Raw genomic sequence first — 18,519 nt, forward strand, 5'->3', positions numbered from 1 at the left:
CACCTTGTTTACCTATTTGGTTGGTATAGTTTTCTGTAAGTACAAATTTGCGTAAGTTGGGTCTTGCATAACCCAGGGAGCGTCTGTACTTTGAAATGTTTACTGTTTTCCTTTGTCATAACTATATTACTTTCTCAGAGTATAGATACAACTTTTCTTTATAGCCAGCTTTGCTAGCTGTCCTTTCATGCCAAATAATGTAGTAAGAAGAGTGTGTGGATCGTGCTGAATTCAAGACTCTTCCATTGGCTGTATGTGTTACTGATATCCTGACTGGTAGAAGTTGAGAATAAGAAACGCTGTCTAACTTAAATTATACAGACTTACTGTATGAAGACAGTAATTAGTATGTGTTTTTTTTTCTCTTTTCCCCCTTTCTTTAAAGTTCTGACCTCTGGGCTCTTGGATGTATAATATACCAGCTTGTAGCCGGATTGCCACCATTTAGAGCTGGGTAAGAGACTTCAGATTATATCTTACATGTAAATTATAGTTTTGTTTTTTATTTCAGTTTTCACTAAATGGCAGTTTTCAACCATTGTTCAATATATCTACTACTTTAATAATTTAGGGCTAGATTGTGCTCTTGCTGCAACCAGGAGTCCCCAGGGGCTAGTCAAAATTCTCCAGGGGCTCCCATGCAGTTCACATCACCATGGTGGCTGCCACATCCATGAAGAGGATATAGCACATGCCCATCTCTATACTGAATCAGTTGTGCTCACTTCAGCATTCCTGCCCCCCATTCAGCCATCTAGTACCCAAATGGGTACAAAAAGTAGGGAATTATTCTCCCTTTATGAATTTTGTCTATCCCTTGTTCAGGGCTGTAAAGGTGAGAGAGCTTCTTGTGCTCTCCCTCTGGTCGTCTGTGAGCATCCTCACAGGGGCTGGCCAGAATCTGGCCCTTAACATTTGAAAAATAATGGATTGATTTAAAAAAAAAAATTCTATATACTATTTGTTTGGCTTGTGTAATGCCAGGATAAAAGTATCCTAGGTAACATCTGATGACTAAATTATATTTGTTTTCTTGCAGCAATGAATATCTTATATTTCAGAAGATAATTAAGTTGGAATATGACTTCCCAGAAAAATTCTTCCCCAAGGCAAAAGATCTTGTGGAAAAGCTTTTGGTAAATATTCGTTATATTGTTACCAGATGAATAAATTACATAGGAACTGCATAATGTGCTGAATGTATGAAGTTTTCCTACATTTGTATCCAAACTACTATAAACTCTCAAACCCTCTTTAAACTAACAAGAAACCTTGAAAGTTCTTGGCCATATAGGGAGAAAATTGTCATCTTGTGAGTTAGCATCGGTTATTAAACAGCATTATAAATTTACTTTCATCTGAATTGTGACGAAGATGTGTATGGGGAACACGTCTATTAGTCAAGTTGAAACAAATTATTCTAGATAATCACACAAAACAACACTTCAGACTTACAGCACAAATTTACAGACTTTTTATACTCTTAATGCATCATACAACTTGCAAAGAGATAAATTATTTGTCTGAAAACATCTCTCTATAGCTATTAGACAGAAATAGCTTCATTATTGGTAAAATTCAAGTTAATTTGCATTGCATTTCAAAGAACATAACCCATATTGCACACCATTGTAAGTATATCTACTATAGAATTATGGTAAGATGTTTATAGTGTTAGGATTAAAAAAGTGCTGTCTTATCAATGAGGATTAGGAGCAAGAGTGAAATGAATCTGCAGAAAATATTTACCTTTTTAGTCAGTGCATATTTGTTAAAGCTGGACAGACTAATAGTCACAGGATTCTGCATGTTAATGTGCAGGTTAAAACCCAGAAGGGATTCCCATTGTGCTGTTATAAAGTTAAAATTTGTTTTGAAACTACTTGCCATTATTTTAAAGAAGTACAAACTTAATTTTAACTTATCCAGGTTCTGGATGCTACAAAGAGATTAGGCTGTGAAGAAATGGGAGGATATGGACCTCTTAAGGCTCATCCATTCTTTGAATCCATTACATGGGAGAATCTGCATCATCAGACACCCCCAAAGCTCACAGCATATTTACCCGCTATGTCTGAAGATGATGAGGATTGTTATGGAAATGTAAGTGTCAGTTGTGCTATATTGCAACTTGAGACCTTTACATAGAGCAGATTAATTCTTGCCAAGATAATATTTTTATTAAAACTGTTTTGGTCACACTGTATCTTGAGATGATTAATTGAAAATATTGGTATTGCTGGTCTCAAAATGTATATTGCAGTTGTTTTTTGAGGAAACATTGGGGGTTTCACCAAACAGATTTTATGTGTGAAAAGAGTCTTTCTGTTTACTTCCCCCCCCACCCCAAAAAATTTTCAGCTGAAAACTGAAGTGCTTTTATTTGGAAATGTTGCCATGATACATCATCTTCCCATTCTCCTCCCTGGGCTGGATGGACTACATCTCCCATTGTGCACTGCCACTGCTCTTCGGGAGGGGAACCATAATGCATCATAGGAATGTTGAACAACCAAGGAGCCCCAGCCTAGAGAGGAGAGTGCTCCCATTAGACACCATGGCAGCATTTCCAAATTGAAATATTTTGTTTTATTTCTGCTGAAAAACTGGAATTTTCCATCTAAAATGTAGATGAAAACAATTCTTTCATTTTCAGCAAAATTCTGTATGGGAGTGACACCACCCATTTTTCAACCAGCACGAGTTAAACTGGTAGATCTATGTAGTATGTGTTAAAGATGGTTATAAGCACAGCTCTTCAAGGTGTTAATAGATATAAATCATAGCTATAAGCAACTTCTTGATTTGTTGGAGCCTCTGACAATTGATTGATCATTCATTTATTCTATAAAACTGCTTATAAATGGAACCTTAGCATAAAATGTGACTCTGTTTTCTTTTAAAAGCTAGCTAATGTTTTTGTGTCACTTAATACAGATTGTCTGAAAGATGTAGGCTTTTCCTGGAAACATAGATGTCAGTTTAACTTTTTGGAAGTCTGAATGCTGTGCTTGCCAGCATTCTCCTATTTACTGTCATCTCATGTCTTAAATACCAAAGGTCTTTCACATTTAGGTGTGCAGTGCAGCTATTGCCAAAATATTTGCCTGAAGAGGAAACGTTCATCCAGCAGAAGCCTTTATTACTTCCCTTACCTCTCCTTTAGGAGAAGCAATACCTCAATATTTCTGAGTCTTCATTAGGATCAGACAGCGGAATAGTAATCTCTAACATAGAACCAATCTTAACAACTCTTTTCAGGTTCCTGAAGGCTCCATGTCTCTGATAAATTTCATAAAAAGAACAACTTTTCACAGTCCAAGAGAAGATAGCAGAGACAATGCTGCTAACAAGAGCTACAGTACTGTGATAGAAGAGCACTATCTTCATAAGCATCACCTGACTGGATATCAGTGTTACTGACATGCATAAAGAACCGCTGCTACTTACTTTTCTCACTCATGCTTTCAGCATTTTGCAGAAAAAAGGTACATATTTCACAGTGCAGTTCTGGACACGGGAGGATGCAGCTTTGGCGTTGAGAAGCAATCTGGTGACCGCTGGTTGAAGCAATATTCTCTCCTCAGAAGCAAGGTAGAAAACTCAGACTGCTAGAACCTTTACAGGGTCTCATTTAGCTCTTGAGCTCTTCTTTGAGTAGCATCCCTATGGACACTGTAAGTGCAGTAGCACTCCTGTGCTGGGATCGAAGATTTTCAGTATCACTGCTTGTTGGGCTGCACATGCAGTCCTCTCTGTCTCGTACCATGAGTGGCGTCTATATAGTACTGTGCGATCCAACTACCCTCAGTTCCTTCTCAACCGCCTTTGGTCTGGGATAGAATCCTGAGCAGAGACCTTCATACAACCATAGCCTTTAGTAATAGTAGTATTTCCATTATAACTTTTTGTAGATATTAGCTATTTCCTTTATTTTTTTTTCTCCTGGAAAAAAAGTCTTTGCTCTTCCCTCCCTGTTACTCTTTAGCTTATCATAGGTTTCCTTTTCTACACCCTTCCCAATTGGGAAGTTCTCCCTTATCAGGGTTATGCCCAGATCCTCCAGGTTCCAGAGGTGCCTCTTCTGTCATGAGGCCATCTCCGTGAGCGATAGTCATTCACGGTGCATATGCTGTTTCGTGGGGGACACGTCTCACAAAAGTGTACCCACTGCTTCAAATTGAAGGCTCACTCCAGAGGCTAAAACTTTTACTAATGGAGAGCTCTCTGGCCAACCTCAGACCCTGGCCCCCATGCCTCTCCTACGTGGCAATCGCCATCAGCACAATCAGCCAACCCTCATTCGCCGCATACCACCAAGAGAAAATCTACTCTTTTTTTGCCCAGAAGAAAAGAAATGGGCCACTAGTTCACCCTCTAAGGAGCTACCTCCGAGAAAGGCATCCCCTGCGAGGTCAGTAGCCACAACATCTTCAGGGGCAAGACTTAGCTCCCACATCCATCTGCGCATCTCCAGAATCAGTGCTAAGAAGAGGTCCAAGGACCCTAAATAGGCAGGACCACAAACAGAAACACTGTCACTCGGAACCAAGGACTGTGCAAGAATTTTGAAATCAGTGTTGACCACCTCAACTAAAACAATTCTGAGTGCTTTGGCATCGACCAAGCCCTTGGTACCAGCCAAGTCTTTGGCACCGAGCAAGCCCTCAGCACAGATCAAGTCATCTGCACAAACGCGACCCTCAGCACCATCTATTGGCCACTTGAGATAATGCACTTGGCACCGACAATGCCCCCAGTTTCTACACAGCCACTGATGCTGAGGATGCTCCTGCAACTACCACAGGAGTTTTGATACCCCCGAGAGCTGTTCATCTCTCACACCCGAGTCGCCTCTTCTCCATAACAAGCTTTCTGCAGCTCATGCCTCTTCCCTGGAGACAAAACACGACTCCCCTTCACCACTGAGGACTGCAGCACTCTTCTCTAGCGTGGAGGAAAAGGAGCAGTACTCCATTGCATTGCTTACTTCACCATCATATCAAGGGCATCCACACAGAGAATCATCTTCTCATCCTCGATACCTGGAGACTAGCAGCGAACTAGGTTTCTGGTATGAACCTCTATGGATGAAATCCCATATGCCAATTCCCTCACATTGGCCCTATTGGAACCTATGGGCTGCATATATGTCGCACTTTCCCAAACCGTTAACAGAGCAGAGACAGAGACAAATACGCTCTTCATCTTCATCAGTCTCTAGACCGCCTGACTCCGAACCAGAAGCGCTAGAGGTGCAGAAGGAAGAAACTGAGGAAGAGGTTACACCACCAATCCACTTCTCCTCATTGTCCCCCAATGAGGCCACCGTGCTACCATCTCCAGCATCGGTGGATGATTTTAAACAGTTCCAAGAACTGTTCCACAGGATTGCAGATTCTCTTCAGAGGGATCTCAAGAGAAGTTATCGAGCAACTTGTGCTGTTGCTCTCAAAGATAGCACTCCCAATCAATGAGGCCCCATTGGACCCTGCCAAAGTGATCTGGCAGACCCCAGCATCAATATCCACCTGCAAGTGAGTGGACAAGAAATACTGTGTCCCCCACTAAGGACATGGAATTTTTTCCCCCACCCTACTCCAAACTCCCTTATTGTCAATGCGGTACAAAAGAAGGGGTGACAACACCCACTCTAGACCAACCTCCTGCAACAGGGACTGGAAGAGGTTAGACCTCTTTGGTTATAAAGCATATTCTTCAGCTATACTCTAGTTCAGTATCACTAACTATGAGGCACTTCTAGCCAAATATAATCACAAACTATTCCAAATTCCAGGCATTCTGTCAACACCTCCCAGACGACAAAAAGGAGCAGTTCCAAGCACTGGTGATGGAAGGGCAACTTCTGGCCTGTACACACTGCAAACCTCTCTGGACTCTGCAGACACAGCTGCCAGTTCTATTGCAACATTGGTTGTGATGAGATGAGCACCATGGCTTCACCTATTCGGGCTCTCCAGAGAGTCACAGACCACTGTCAAAAATCTACCCTTTGAAGGATCTGAGCTCTTCGCTGAGCTCACGGACGAGTCCCTACATTCTCTAAAGGACTCGAGAGCAACACTCCATTCACTCGGCATATATAAGCCAGCGCCAAAGAGAAGACCGGGTAGATACTAGCCTACCCCAAGGTCTTGAACTCCACATTTCACCCCTCAGCGGCAGTTATGACCTTCAATGCTGGCAACAGAGGCGTCCTAAGTGGAGGCAGACACCAGCACAAGGGGCTACACCTCACACATCCACCTCAAAACAACAATTTTGAAGCTTTGGTTGAAGTCCTGAGGTGCCTCCCTTTGGTCCAGTTGCTTCAACCATCTTTAATAGCCCATCAGTTTGGCAACCGCTTGGCCCCTTTCTACCCATCATGGCAACAAATCACCTCAGACAAGTGAGTCTTAAAAATCTTCAACAAAAAGTACTCTGTTCCATTCCCTCCCTCTCCCATCCACCTTGCCTCATCCCTGTTCTTATAAACACCTTCTATGAGAAGAAACAAACCACCTTTTGTGACTGGGATCTGTAGAACTGGTCCCTTTCCAGCCTATAGGGAAAGGTTTTTATTCCCACTATTTTCTGATCCAAAAGAAATCCAGCAAGTGGAGAGAGATCCCAGAGTTGAGGAACCTCAACAAGTTCGTCAAACTACAACACTTCAGGATGATCACACTATGAACAATTATCCTAGTACTGGAACAGGATGGTTTCTTGGCCCTCTACCTCCAAGATCTGTGGTTCCATATCACCATAAACACTTCCCCCAGGTGATTCCTCAGATTTGTCCTGGGGTCCTACTATTACCAATGCAAGGTACTACCCTTTGGCCTTTTTACGGTGCCCAGAGTATTTTCCAAAGTCCTTGAGGTGGTGGCGGTGCATCTGTGCACACAAGGAATTGTAATATTCCCATACGTGGATGACTGCCTCCTCAAAGCTCTGACCAGAATTGACACTGTTGAAGACATAAGAAAAATTATGGACCTGTTCTTGAACCTCTACCTCCAGATAAACATACAAAAATCAGTATTGACGCCAGTATAGCATCTGGAATTTATTGGGGCCTGGCTCGATGCTAAACAAGCCAGAGCCTTCCTCCCAGCTCACTGATTTTCATCCATAGTCTCATCTCACTGTGAGAACCAGCCCACAGATCTCTGCCAGAATGTGCTTACAACTGGTTGGCCATATGGTAGCAGCCATGTTTGTGGTAAAACACACCAGATTACACATGCACTATCTCCAGGCATGCTACGGACAGAGTATATACCCCACAGAAACAGCCTAAACAAACTCCTATCGATACCAATCAAGATCAAGTACTCCATTAGACTGGTGTACACAGCCTCAAAATGTCTGGATTGGGGGGAGGGGGGAAAGGGAGTCCCCTTTCTCCAACCCACACCATCCTTGATACTACCAACTGATGCCTCCTAATTGGTTGGGGAGCACATCTACAGACCCACACGATGCAGAGCAGATGGTCCCCATCAGAATCCACATTACATATCAACCTCCTAGAACTACGTGCAGTCTGCAATGTGTGCCAACACTTTCTACCATTGATCAGACAAAGGACCATAAGAGTAATGACGGACAACATTGCCTGCATGTTTCACATCAACAGACAAGGGGGGGGTGAGGTCACAATGCCTATGCTCAGAAGCACTAAAATTGTGGAACTGGTGTATCCAACACAACAATGTCATCTCAGCCACATACCTACCTGGACACCAGAACACCACAGCAGTCTCATTGTGCAGGAGATTCTCAGAAGACCACAAGTGGGAGTTAGACACAAGAGCCCCACAGCACATATTCAGCTACTGGGGATTCCCAAACATAGATCATAAGAACGGCCATAGTGGGTCAGATGAAAGGTCTATCTAGCCCAGTATCTTGTCTTCCAACAGTGGCCAATGCCGGGTGCCCCAGAGGAAATAAACAGAACAAATAATCATTGAGTGATCCATCCCCTGTCACACATTTCCCAGCTTCTGGCAGACAGAGGCTAGGGACACCATCCCTGCCCATCCTCGCTAATCGCCATTGATGGACCTATCCTCCGTGAATTTATCTAGTTCTTTTTTTGAGCCCTGTTATAGTCTTGGCCTTCACAACATCCTCTGGCAAAGAGTTCCACAGGTTGACTGGGCGTTGTGTGAAGAAATATTATCCTGGAGTTTAAAAATTAGCTACATGTAGCTTCGAAGGAACGAGTAGTACTTTTCCAAAAGGGACAGGAGTTTGAGAAAAAGTTAGAATGGAGTCAATCTCATGCAGAGGGGGCAGGCGAGAAAATTCACTGTTGGCAGGAGTGAGTGGCTGCCAGCCTAAGAATGCTAGACAGCTATAAATCAGACCATGGTCAGTTGTTGGATTTGCAATGTGTTAGAAAGAGAGATGGCAAATTGGCACACAGCAACAATGCTGAAGTATAGGAGGGCTACAGAAATGCCCGCTGCTGCAAACTCCTTGAGAGAGAGAGAGCTGCAGATAGTGACCAAGATTGTCAGAGAGAGAGGAGACAGAGCTTCTGTTCCCATCCCCATTGATATGGTTGAACCGAAGGAGATAGACCCACCTGCAGAGCCAATTACTAGAAGTAGGGGGAGAGAATTAGCTTAGGCTGACATGGTGTCTTCAGGAGCAAGTCAGAGACTGAGACTCAGGAGCCGTAGGGAGAGTCAGAAGAGGAAGTTATCAGGAAAGCAGCTATAAGCAGTCTGCAGACAGAAGAGAGGTCCCAGAGTGGCAGAGCAGTAGGTTGTGAAGTGTGTTCTTAGAGGAGGTGACTAGTGAGGCGCGGGGAGGGGGGACACCCTCTCCTCTGTCAGAGTCCACCATAGATAGAGAAGAGGAAGTGCCTGTGGAGACTGATTGATTGTACAGGGACTAGAAGATGCTGTGTCACAAGTGATATAGGTAATCTCTAGACACAGAGAGACAACAACCCAGAGATGCCAAAAATACTCTAGTACAAATCTATACATCTATTCTAATAAAACAAACAGACCATAAGAAAAGATATTTAAGTAAGCAAGCAAGTTAGTCCTATGGGCTACAGTACTCTTCGTCTCCCCACAAGAGTAGACTGAAGTTTATATCACACTGGAGAGAGACCACCTTTTGCAAGAGATCACAGGAAATCAGCGTTAAAAAGATTCACTACCAATTAAGATGTGTGTTCAGTGTTCACCAGTAAAAAATTTTTTAAGAATGGTACCTGTTCACTTGAGAAACTATTCTAAGACAAGGAAAAAGGTTAGTAAGATTAACCCTTCTACTCCGAGGATTAATAGTTTCTCTAATTAGTGTAACCTCCAATCTTCACATGCACTCACCTATTTCTGTTAAACAAGTGCAAACCTTGACTGCAATCATTAGGAGTTGAGGAACTAATGCAATTTCCATATATTGGTGGCATTTGCTTATAAACAGCAGTTCAAATGCATTCAGTTGAATCCTCAGAAATGTGTGCAGAAGTTAGTAGCAATCAGTAAAAGCACATCAATCTTACTTGAGAAGTTTTATGCAGTATTGTTGTAGCCCTGTCGGTCCCAGGATATTAGAGACAAGGTGAGTGAGGTAGTATCTTTTATTGGGCCAACTTCTTTTGGTGAGAGAGATGTGCTTTTGAGCTACCACAGAGCCCAGACCTGAAGAGGAGCTCTCGGTAGCTTGAAAGCTAAGCTTTTCTCTCTCATCAACAGAAGTTGGTCCAATAAAAGATATTACCTCACCCACCTTGTCTCTCTTGAGAAGTTTATGGCATTGAATGGGTGGGGGCCTTTATTTCTAAAATGTTGTCATAGTTTCCTTGTTCCTTCTGAATCTCCAAACAGAAGTTATTGATTGTTCCATTGTGTCATTGGAATTCCTTCCAAAGCTTTCTCATTGTGCTCCCCACTTGTAGAACTTTTGACCTTTTACTAGTAGACAGGGTGTGAGATGTTTACTGAAAGCAGATTGGATTGAAATTACAAGCTCAGATATGGCTGTTAAACCCTCTGCTGTATGAGGAGTGGTGTGGACACTGCACAGCAGGAGCATCAAAAGACAGTGGGTGAAATCCACAAAGGGATTCGGTATTACTATGATGAGCATCATGGTGCCTAACAATTGGGCTCTTAGAAAATCACAGAAACAACACTCTGATCCACACAGTAGAGTTAGGTGCCTAACTTCGCTATAGAATCATAAAATATCAGGGTTGGAAGAGACCTCAGGAGGTCATCTAGTCCAACCCCCTGCTCAAAGCAGGACCAATCCCCAACTAAATCATCCCAGCCAGGGCTTTGTCAAGCCTGACCTTAAAAACCTCTAAGGAAGGAGATTCCACCACCTCCCTAGGTAACCCATTCCAGTGCTTCACCACCCTCCTAGTGAAAAAGTTTTTCCTAATATCCAAGGTAAACCTTCCCCACTGCAACTTGAGACCATTACTCTTTGTTCTGTCATCAGGTACCACTGAGAACAGTCTAGATCCATCCTTTTTGGAACCCCCTTTCAGGTAGTTGAAAGCAGCAAATCCCCCTTCATTCTTCTCTTCTGCAGACGAAACAATCCCAGTTCCCTCAGCCTCTCCTCAAAAGTCATGTGTTCCAGCCCCCTAATGATTTTTGTTGCCCTCCACTGGACTCTTTCCAATTTTTCCACATCCTTCTTGTAGTGTGGGGCCCAAAACTGGACACAGTACTCCAGATGAGACCTCACCAATATCGAATAGAGGGGAATGATCACGTCCCTCGATCTGCTGGCAATGCCCCTACTTATACAGCCCAAAATGCCATTAGCCTTCTTGGCAACAAGAGCACACTGTTGACTCGTATCCAGCTTCTCGTCCACTGTAACCCCTAGGTCCTTTTCTGCAGAACTGCTGCCTAGCCATTTGGTCCCTAGTCTGTAACAGTGCATGGGATTCTTCTATCCTAAGTGAAGGACTCTGCACTTGTCCTTGTTGAACCTCACCAGGTTTCTTTTGGACCAATCCTCTAATTTGTCTAGGTTCCTCTGTATCCTATCCATACCCTCCAGCGTATCTACCACTCCTTCCAGTTTAGCGTCATCTGAAAACTTGCTGAGAGTGCAGTCCACGCCATCCTCCAGATCGTTAATAAAGATATTGAACAAAACCGGCCCCAGGACTGACCCTTAGGGCACTCCGCTTGATACCGGCTGCCAACTAGACATGGAGCCATTGATCACTACCCATTGAGCCCGACGATCTAGCCAGCTTTCTATCCACCTTATAGCCCAATGAATGGGGAGAGATAGGCACCTTAAAATGCAATCAACAAAAACCAGCACACTAGGCAGCTCCTTGCCTGGTCTAGCCAGTGGGAGAGGCTGTTGTTCTAAGCCACTTCCCTTTCTCAGAAACAGGCACTTGCATCCAGACTGCAGGAAGACACCTAGATCTGCTAGAGATCTATGAACAGGAATCTGACTCCTGGCTTAGGTATTTATGTAGGTTCTTGTGGGAATGACTTAGGCACCTGCCTCATTCCATGCAACCACTGCCACCAGCTGTTTTGCAGGTGCTGGCGCAACTGCTTACCTTATAACGTTTAGCCCATTGGTTAGAGTACCTCAATCATCTCTTAAGATGGTCCATAGTGGATAAAGAAAAAGTGTTTGGGTCAGAGAGAGAGAGAGAGAGAGAGAGAGAGCGAGTGTAGGAAGGGCTCTGTAGTCCAGTGGTCAGAGCACTCATTCAGGGGTCAGGAGACCCTGGTTCAAGTCTCCCTGCTCCAATCATTCTTTCTTTATCCTCAAGGGCAAAGCTTCAACAAGAGAAACTGAGAAAGCCCCCACATCAGAATATCCCATAGTTCAATGGTTAAAGCACTCTCTGAAGATAGGGGAGACCCTGTTCAAATCTTTTCCTGCTCTAGCAGAGAGCCAAATTGAACCTGGGTCTCCCACATCCCAGCAAGTGCTATAACCACTGGACTAAAAGTTACAAGGTGGGCCGTGGTGGCAGCAGCAGCAGCCAACCACCTCCTCAATTTTTTTTTTTAAGGGGACCTGATCCAGCAGGCACCCTCTAGGTGTGGCTATCAAATTGGGCAAGTTGGGCATCTGAATGCCTGTCTTCCCCTGCGGCTCAGGTGGGAGATGGGTGTCCAACGCCTAGAGTGAGGCAGCAGTGTGTATGCCTAAAGACACAAATTTAGGTGCCAAGTGAGTTTAGGCACCTACAGAATTCAGTAGGAGTTTTGTGGATCACAGTGGGGGATCTAGGCACCTAAAAATGGGATTTAGGTACCTAGATCTGTGTGTAGGTACCTAAGTAGTGTTGTGGATTCTACCCCTTTATACCTCCCAGAGTTCCAGGGTATGTAAGAGAGCATACCTGTTGTTATACCTCTTATGGGGTACTCTTAGCTCTTCTCTTATGGTGCACAGTGCTTAACAAATAATAAGACCAAATAACTAGGAGTAGTGAGATGAAACTGGCAAATGAAAATTCCTAATAAGATGTGTTTGGATATGGAATAGTCTTAGAGATTATGGAAGCATCATTCCTGGAGACAAATTAAAATGGAAGTGGATGACCTCATATTTATTCTCCTTTGTAAAGTACTTTGAGATCTATGGATGAAAATCCATACAAGAGTTAAATAATATTATTTGTATTAGATTGTGACAAACAGAACACAGCCATAAAAGCTAGAGGTGGGAAAGACAATGTCTGATTCTAGTGACATTCCTAAAATTAAAGGTCCACTGCTTCCAAATACTTAGCCTATTGAGTTGTTTTTAATTCCATTTTGAATGACGTCGAAACATGACTGGCTTTCTGTCATGTATGTACACAAGTAATAAATTACCTGATTTGTTTTAAGCTTTTGCTTAACATACTGGTATCTCTAACCCAACTTTGTGACAGTGATGTATTTGCTGTTACAAACCAAGTAATTTCTTGGTTATATTTTTTTAGAGTGAATCGTAGCAAATCAGCAGTCAAACTGATTTTCAGTGTGTTCTATAAAAATGTTGAATATCACTCTTTATTAAAAAAACAAGTGACTAAAATTTGTTTTAATAATTTTTCCTTCTTTAGTACGACAATCTCCTGAGTCAATTTGGTTGCATGCAAGTTTCTGGTTCGGCATCCTCCCCTTCACTATCTGCCCCAGAGACAAGTCACCCACAAACATCAGGGAACATAGAACAGTACATTCACGATCTTGACAATAACTCCTTTGAGTTGGACTTGCAGTTTTCTGAAGATGAGAAGAGACTACTACTGGCAAAACAGGCTGGTGGAAATCCATGGTAAGGTGTTTAAAGTGGTTGATCTGTGATTTTTGTGCTGTAATAAGGAATCTACAAAACAGTAAACCATCCATTCTTGCCTTGGTTCATATTCATCTTTATCAGAATCCTAGTAGCTGAACAGTTAATGATTTCATTAGTAATTATGCTTTTCTTGACTAAAGATTTTTGCTAGTACCACTTTAAGAATAATGTGCAGTGATACTCTGAAAAATGGTGTGTGTGTGTGTGTGTGTCAGTGTCATATATATATATACTGGATTGTGTTTTCTCTCTGACTCCATATCAAATGAACTCAGCTAACCAATAAAGAGAGGCTTTTTTTATCTGCTACTCTTGTAAAATCAATCTGAGGTCTGAAAACAGCATGATTCTTTGCTTCTCGTATATGGGCACCAATAATTAAGCTCTTCAAGCTAAATTAAGCTCAGTCACACCTCCACAGCCCCACTGTCTTCAGATTATACAATCAATAACAGGTGCAATCCATCAGTCTTGTCACAGTAGGAATTAAGTTGAAAATAAATTATAACCTACTGATATCTAGCAAATCCTTTTGGGATAGGGTTGAAATTCATCTAATACACCTCTACCCCGATATAATGCTGTCCTCGGGAGCCAAAAAATCTTACTGCATTATAGGTGAAACCAAGTTATATCGAACTTGCTTTGATCCGCTGGAATGCGCAGTCCCCGTCCCCCCCAACCCCCTCCGGAGCGCTGCTTTACCGCGTTATAGCCGAATTCGTGTTATATTGGGTCACGTTATATCGGGATAGAGGTGTATTTAAAGTTATATGCATGGCTCATGAACAGAGAGGGGAGACCTATAGAGAGAGATTGGAACTTTTTAAAGATTCCAAGGCAGTGGATCTTTAGAAATATCCCAGATAGATTTGAAAGAAAAAGAAAACGATAACTAGGGTAGTTGTGGTTACATTGGGGGGAGGAGGGGCAGGGGTGCTTCTGTAATGACAATAATTCTTTTTTTTTTTCTTTTTCTTTTTTTCTTGTTAGGCACCAGTTTGTAGAAAACAACTTAATACTAAAAATGGGTCCAGTAGATAAAAGAAAGGTAAGTTTCATTATCCTGTCTGTCATGATGTAAAATGTCATTGTTCTTGCAGTTGCACCCCGAGAGATGTATTGCTAAGGAACCGGTCTTTGGAGTTCCCTGATTTGTATAGGTTTGTTAGCTCTGTCCCAAATCTATTGTTCCTTTTATAAAAGATGTCATAACATTTCCTAGCAAACAGCTTTTCACAAATTTAATATCTTTCCTTTTTAAAAAAAAAAATGTTATGGTACACTCTTGGTTGGACAAAAGCTGCAGTCAGATTAGCTGATGGTGCTTCCAATTTGTAATCAACTGTGAATGGAGATGTCTTCTCTTCTCCTTTATCAATCTGGTTAGTCCAGCATGACACTCAGTCTTCAGTTGTTCTTGATATTGATGTTTGCTGTGTGTGTTGTTGGGCTGCTAATGTTTGAAACTAGAATACAGGCCATTATTGTCCTCAGTGTAGTTTTTAATCCTTCTGAGGTAGAATGAAACAATCTCTCATTCTAAGAGCAACTCCACTTTCCTTCCCTCTATACTACATCTGACTTCGGGCTACTCTGTAGAGAGTGGCAGAGGTGGTATTAAAATCAATTTAGATATTTTAAATATAAGGCTGTTGTCACTTAACTGGCCCGTTAGCTGTCATGGTCTGCTGCCTACAAATGCAGTGTCTTCACCCCAGTCATTATCTACTTACATGTCACTCTGCATTTTCTCTTCAGAAGTCCATTGTTGTGACTGCTCACCGCTGTGCAGGGAGCGAAAATATCTGAAAAGGATGTTGTTCTGCTACAATGTCTATATAACCAGCAGTTTTATTTTTAAAGTCCTCTTGGAACTTTGATGAGGTTTCTATGGGTTCCCCCCGGGGTGCCACCTGGAACTGAGGTTCCACTGAGCCCCCCTAACCCACCAGCCTGGGTTCCCTTTACACCGTACTGCTGTGACCAGTCTGCACTTTCACCAGCACACATACAGGTAGGGACACACCCAGCTGCAGTTACATGCAGATGCTGTGATCAGCCCTGCATGGGAAGGCTCCAGCTAGGGAACTTCCTAGCTACTCATCTCCTTCACACACCCCTACCCTCCCTCCGAGTGTAAACTCAAAATACAGCGTAAGCTCATGAAATTCATCCTCTCATTAAATGTGGAGAGGAATTCACAACAGCTTTCTGCCCCAAGTTATGACTCTCACACTGATTTTAGACAAAGCAAAAACAAGTTTATTTAACTACAAAAGATAAATTTTAAGTGATTATAAGAGATAGCAAACAGATCAAAGCAGATTACCTAGCAAATAAACAATACATGCAAACTAAGCTTAATATACTACACAGATCGGATATGAATAGCAAATTCTCACCCTAAGTGATGATACAAGCAGGCTGCAGATTAAGGGGCAAGCTACACTTGATTGCAACTTGGAATCCCCAGGTGTTCCATTCACAAGCTAAAAATCCCTTTAGCCTAGGTCAAGCACTTTCCTCAGTTCCTTGGGTGTTTCCAGGAGTCTCTTTGAGTGGGGAGTCAATGAAGAACCAAGATGATGTTATTCCCCTGCCTTATATAGTTTTGCATATGGCGGGAACCCTTTGTTTCAGTGCTTGGGTCCCACGCCAGTCAGTGGAAAAATACTGATATCCCAAGATGGAGTCCAGCACCAAGTGACCTGGTCACATGTCCCTATAGTGTCACAGCAGCCATGACTTGGAGGCTGTCTGCAGCGTCCTCAGGAAGGCCCCCAGCTGGGAGATAAGCTTTTTCTAAGGCCTGTTGTTTTCTGTAATGGCCCTTCCCCACACAGCTTTTCAGAATGAAAGCATCTTGTCTAGTGGGTGTTCCCCAGGTGTAAACACATACATACATTGTCAATATTCCTAACTTCAGATACAAAAATGGTACATGCATACAAATATGGTAATCATAACCTTTCCAATGACACCTCACATGACGTATCTTGCATAATTATGATGTATTTTATGCCATAATCATATCCTAATAATATCACTGTGAAGAATATGGGGTACAGTGTCACGAGGTTAACTGTTTAAAATGCTGGTTATATTGACACTTCAACAGAAATGCACTGAGATGCATACAAGAATATAGTCAAGAAGCAGAAATTGTTTATACAGTGCTATGTGAGCTTCACAGGCAAACTCAGTCCCTGCCAAAATTACTTAAAATGCAAGTTACATTTGATGTAGGCAAAGACAAAGTGGAGAGTGGACAAGAAGGGGAACAGGTGAGGAAGGGGCAAACTTTTTATGTAAAGTTAGTGATGTTGTATTAGTCTAGTCATTTTTTAACTTATTTTTATTAACTTGTACAGGACTTAGTTTCTTTGTGGGACTGAGACTGCTAATGTTGCATGCACATACAAGTGTCTTGTCGGTATTACCTTCCAAATATATTAGTTTAAAAAGGGTGTATGTAATGTTTTTTTTAAAAAAAAAACAAAACCCACACACACACACGTCATGTAACGCTGGATTTTTTTATAAAAGGCTCCAAAGGCGACCCTGGCAATTACAGGCTGGTATGCCTAACTTCAGTATCAGGCAAATTAATTGAAACTATGGTTAAAAAACAGAATTATCTCACACACATGAACACGATATGTTGGGGAAGAGTCAACATGGCTTTTGTAAAGGGAAATCATGCCTCACCAATCTGTTAGAATTCTTTGTGTGTGAGAGAGAGAGTCAGCATGCACATGGGCTAGGGTGATCACATAACACAAGAACTAGAAGTCACCTGATGAAATTAATAGGCAGCAGGTTTAAAAGAAACATAGGAAATACTTCACATAACATACAGTCAACTTGTGGAACTCGTTGTCGGGAAGTTGTGAAGCCAAAAGTATAAATTGGTTCAAAAGAGAATTAGATAAATTTGTGGAGGATAGGTCCATCAACAGCTATTGGCCAAGATGGTCAGGGGTGCAGCCCCATGTTCCATGTATCCCTAAACTTCCAACTGCCTGAAGCAACTGGTACTGACCACTGTCAGAGACAGAATATTTGGCTAGATGGATCATTAGTCTGACCCTGTGTGGCCATTCTTATGTGCTAACACTTTGAAACTGTAATAAATTCAGAAACTTACTAGAAGCCCAACTCTGAAATTAGCCAACCTATATTAACTCTGTTTCTATAATGATGCCCTGAGAGAATAAGAATCCCATATTACTTTATCCATCTATAATAAAAATATTAGTTTTATCAGTGAGCACAAATACTAGAATGCATACATTATATAGTGATTGTGCTGCCTGCCAGTACACTTACAAGGATTTGACAGATTCCTGATAAGATAAATAAATACTGAAGGCAGTTGTTCCCTGCTCTTTATTAAGGCTGTGATTCAGGAAAGCATGTAAGCAAGTGCTAAAGCCCACTGACATCACTATGACTTAAGCACATGCTTTAAGAGGGTTGTGGGGCAGGGGGAAGTGAGAAAAACACACACACCAGAGCTCTGAGAGAATAGATCTAATAGTAATTCATTTCTTCCTTTGCCTTGATACACTTGGTGTTGCTGCTACTGTTCTCCTTGTCAGGGATTGTTTGCTCGTCGGCGCCAATTATTGCTCACTGAAGGGCCCCATCTCTATTATGTGGATCCTGTCAACAAAGTTCTGAAAGGAGAAATTCCATGGTCACTAGAGCTGCGACCAGAAGCCAAGAATTTTAAGACCTTTTTTGTTCATACAGTAAGTGACTGACTATCTTTAGGGTTTTTCCCAAAAGTCTTAATAAAATTTTAATCAATTTTCTTTAATAAATTATTGGAAATGAAATTGGAACTTTTTGTTGATAGAAATGTTTTCATTGCCTGTGTACTACAAAGATTTTTAGAGTTATTCATGAATGCTAGGTTGCTGGTATTAGTGTGTTTTTATGAAAAGAGAGGATTGAAATTTTTTTAACAAAGAAATATAAACTTTAAATGGATTGTGCGTGTTAGAAAGAAATGCTTCAAGAGTTTGATTTCATATTGGTCTCTTCAAAATAGTCAAAGCGCTCTTGCATATTGCAACTGACTAAAATTGTGCCAATGACTTACTGTATCAGTTAATCAGTCTACATATCTTAAATGGAAAAATGTCATTTACCAACTGTACAGTTATCCAGAAATAATGTACATTG

General features: G+C 41.9%; 1 protein-coding gene across 11 annotated transcripts in view; it reads left to right on the top strand.

The window, feature by feature from the left end:
• LOC101943277 (3-phosphoinositide-dependent protein kinase 1) overlaps positions 1 to 18,519 on the top strand; it is a 146,652-nt gene that overhangs the window by 63,570 nt on the left and 64,563 nt on the right. For 8 of the 11 annotated variants that reach the window (XM_042852995.2, XM_042852993.2, XM_042852990.2 and 5 more), the window contains 5 exons: positions 386 to 454; positions 1,040 to 1,136; positions 1,930 to 2,103; positions 13,088 to 13,302; positions 14,320 to 14,377. In XM_042852995.2, the coding sequence (XP_042708929.1) occupies positions 386 to 454; positions 1,040 to 1,136; positions 1,930 to 2,103; positions 13,088 to 13,302; positions 14,320 to 14,377 (613 nt within the window). Of the gene's footprint in view, positions 1 to 385; positions 455 to 1,039; positions 1,137 to 1,929; positions 2,104 to 13,087; positions 13,303 to 14,319; positions 14,378 to 17,930; positions 18,084 to 18,519 lie in introns of all 11 variants that reach the window. The other 3 variants (XM_065560377.1, XM_005288887.3, XM_065560376.1) reach the window with 1 other exon arrangement.

Source organism: Chrysemys picta, chromosome 10 (genome assembly GCF_011386835.1).
Source record: "Chrysemys picta bellii isolate R12L10 chromosome 10, ASM1138683v2, whole genome shotgun sequence".
Lineage (NCBI taxonomy): Eukaryota > Metazoa > Chordata > Testudines > Emydidae > Chrysemys > Chrysemys picta.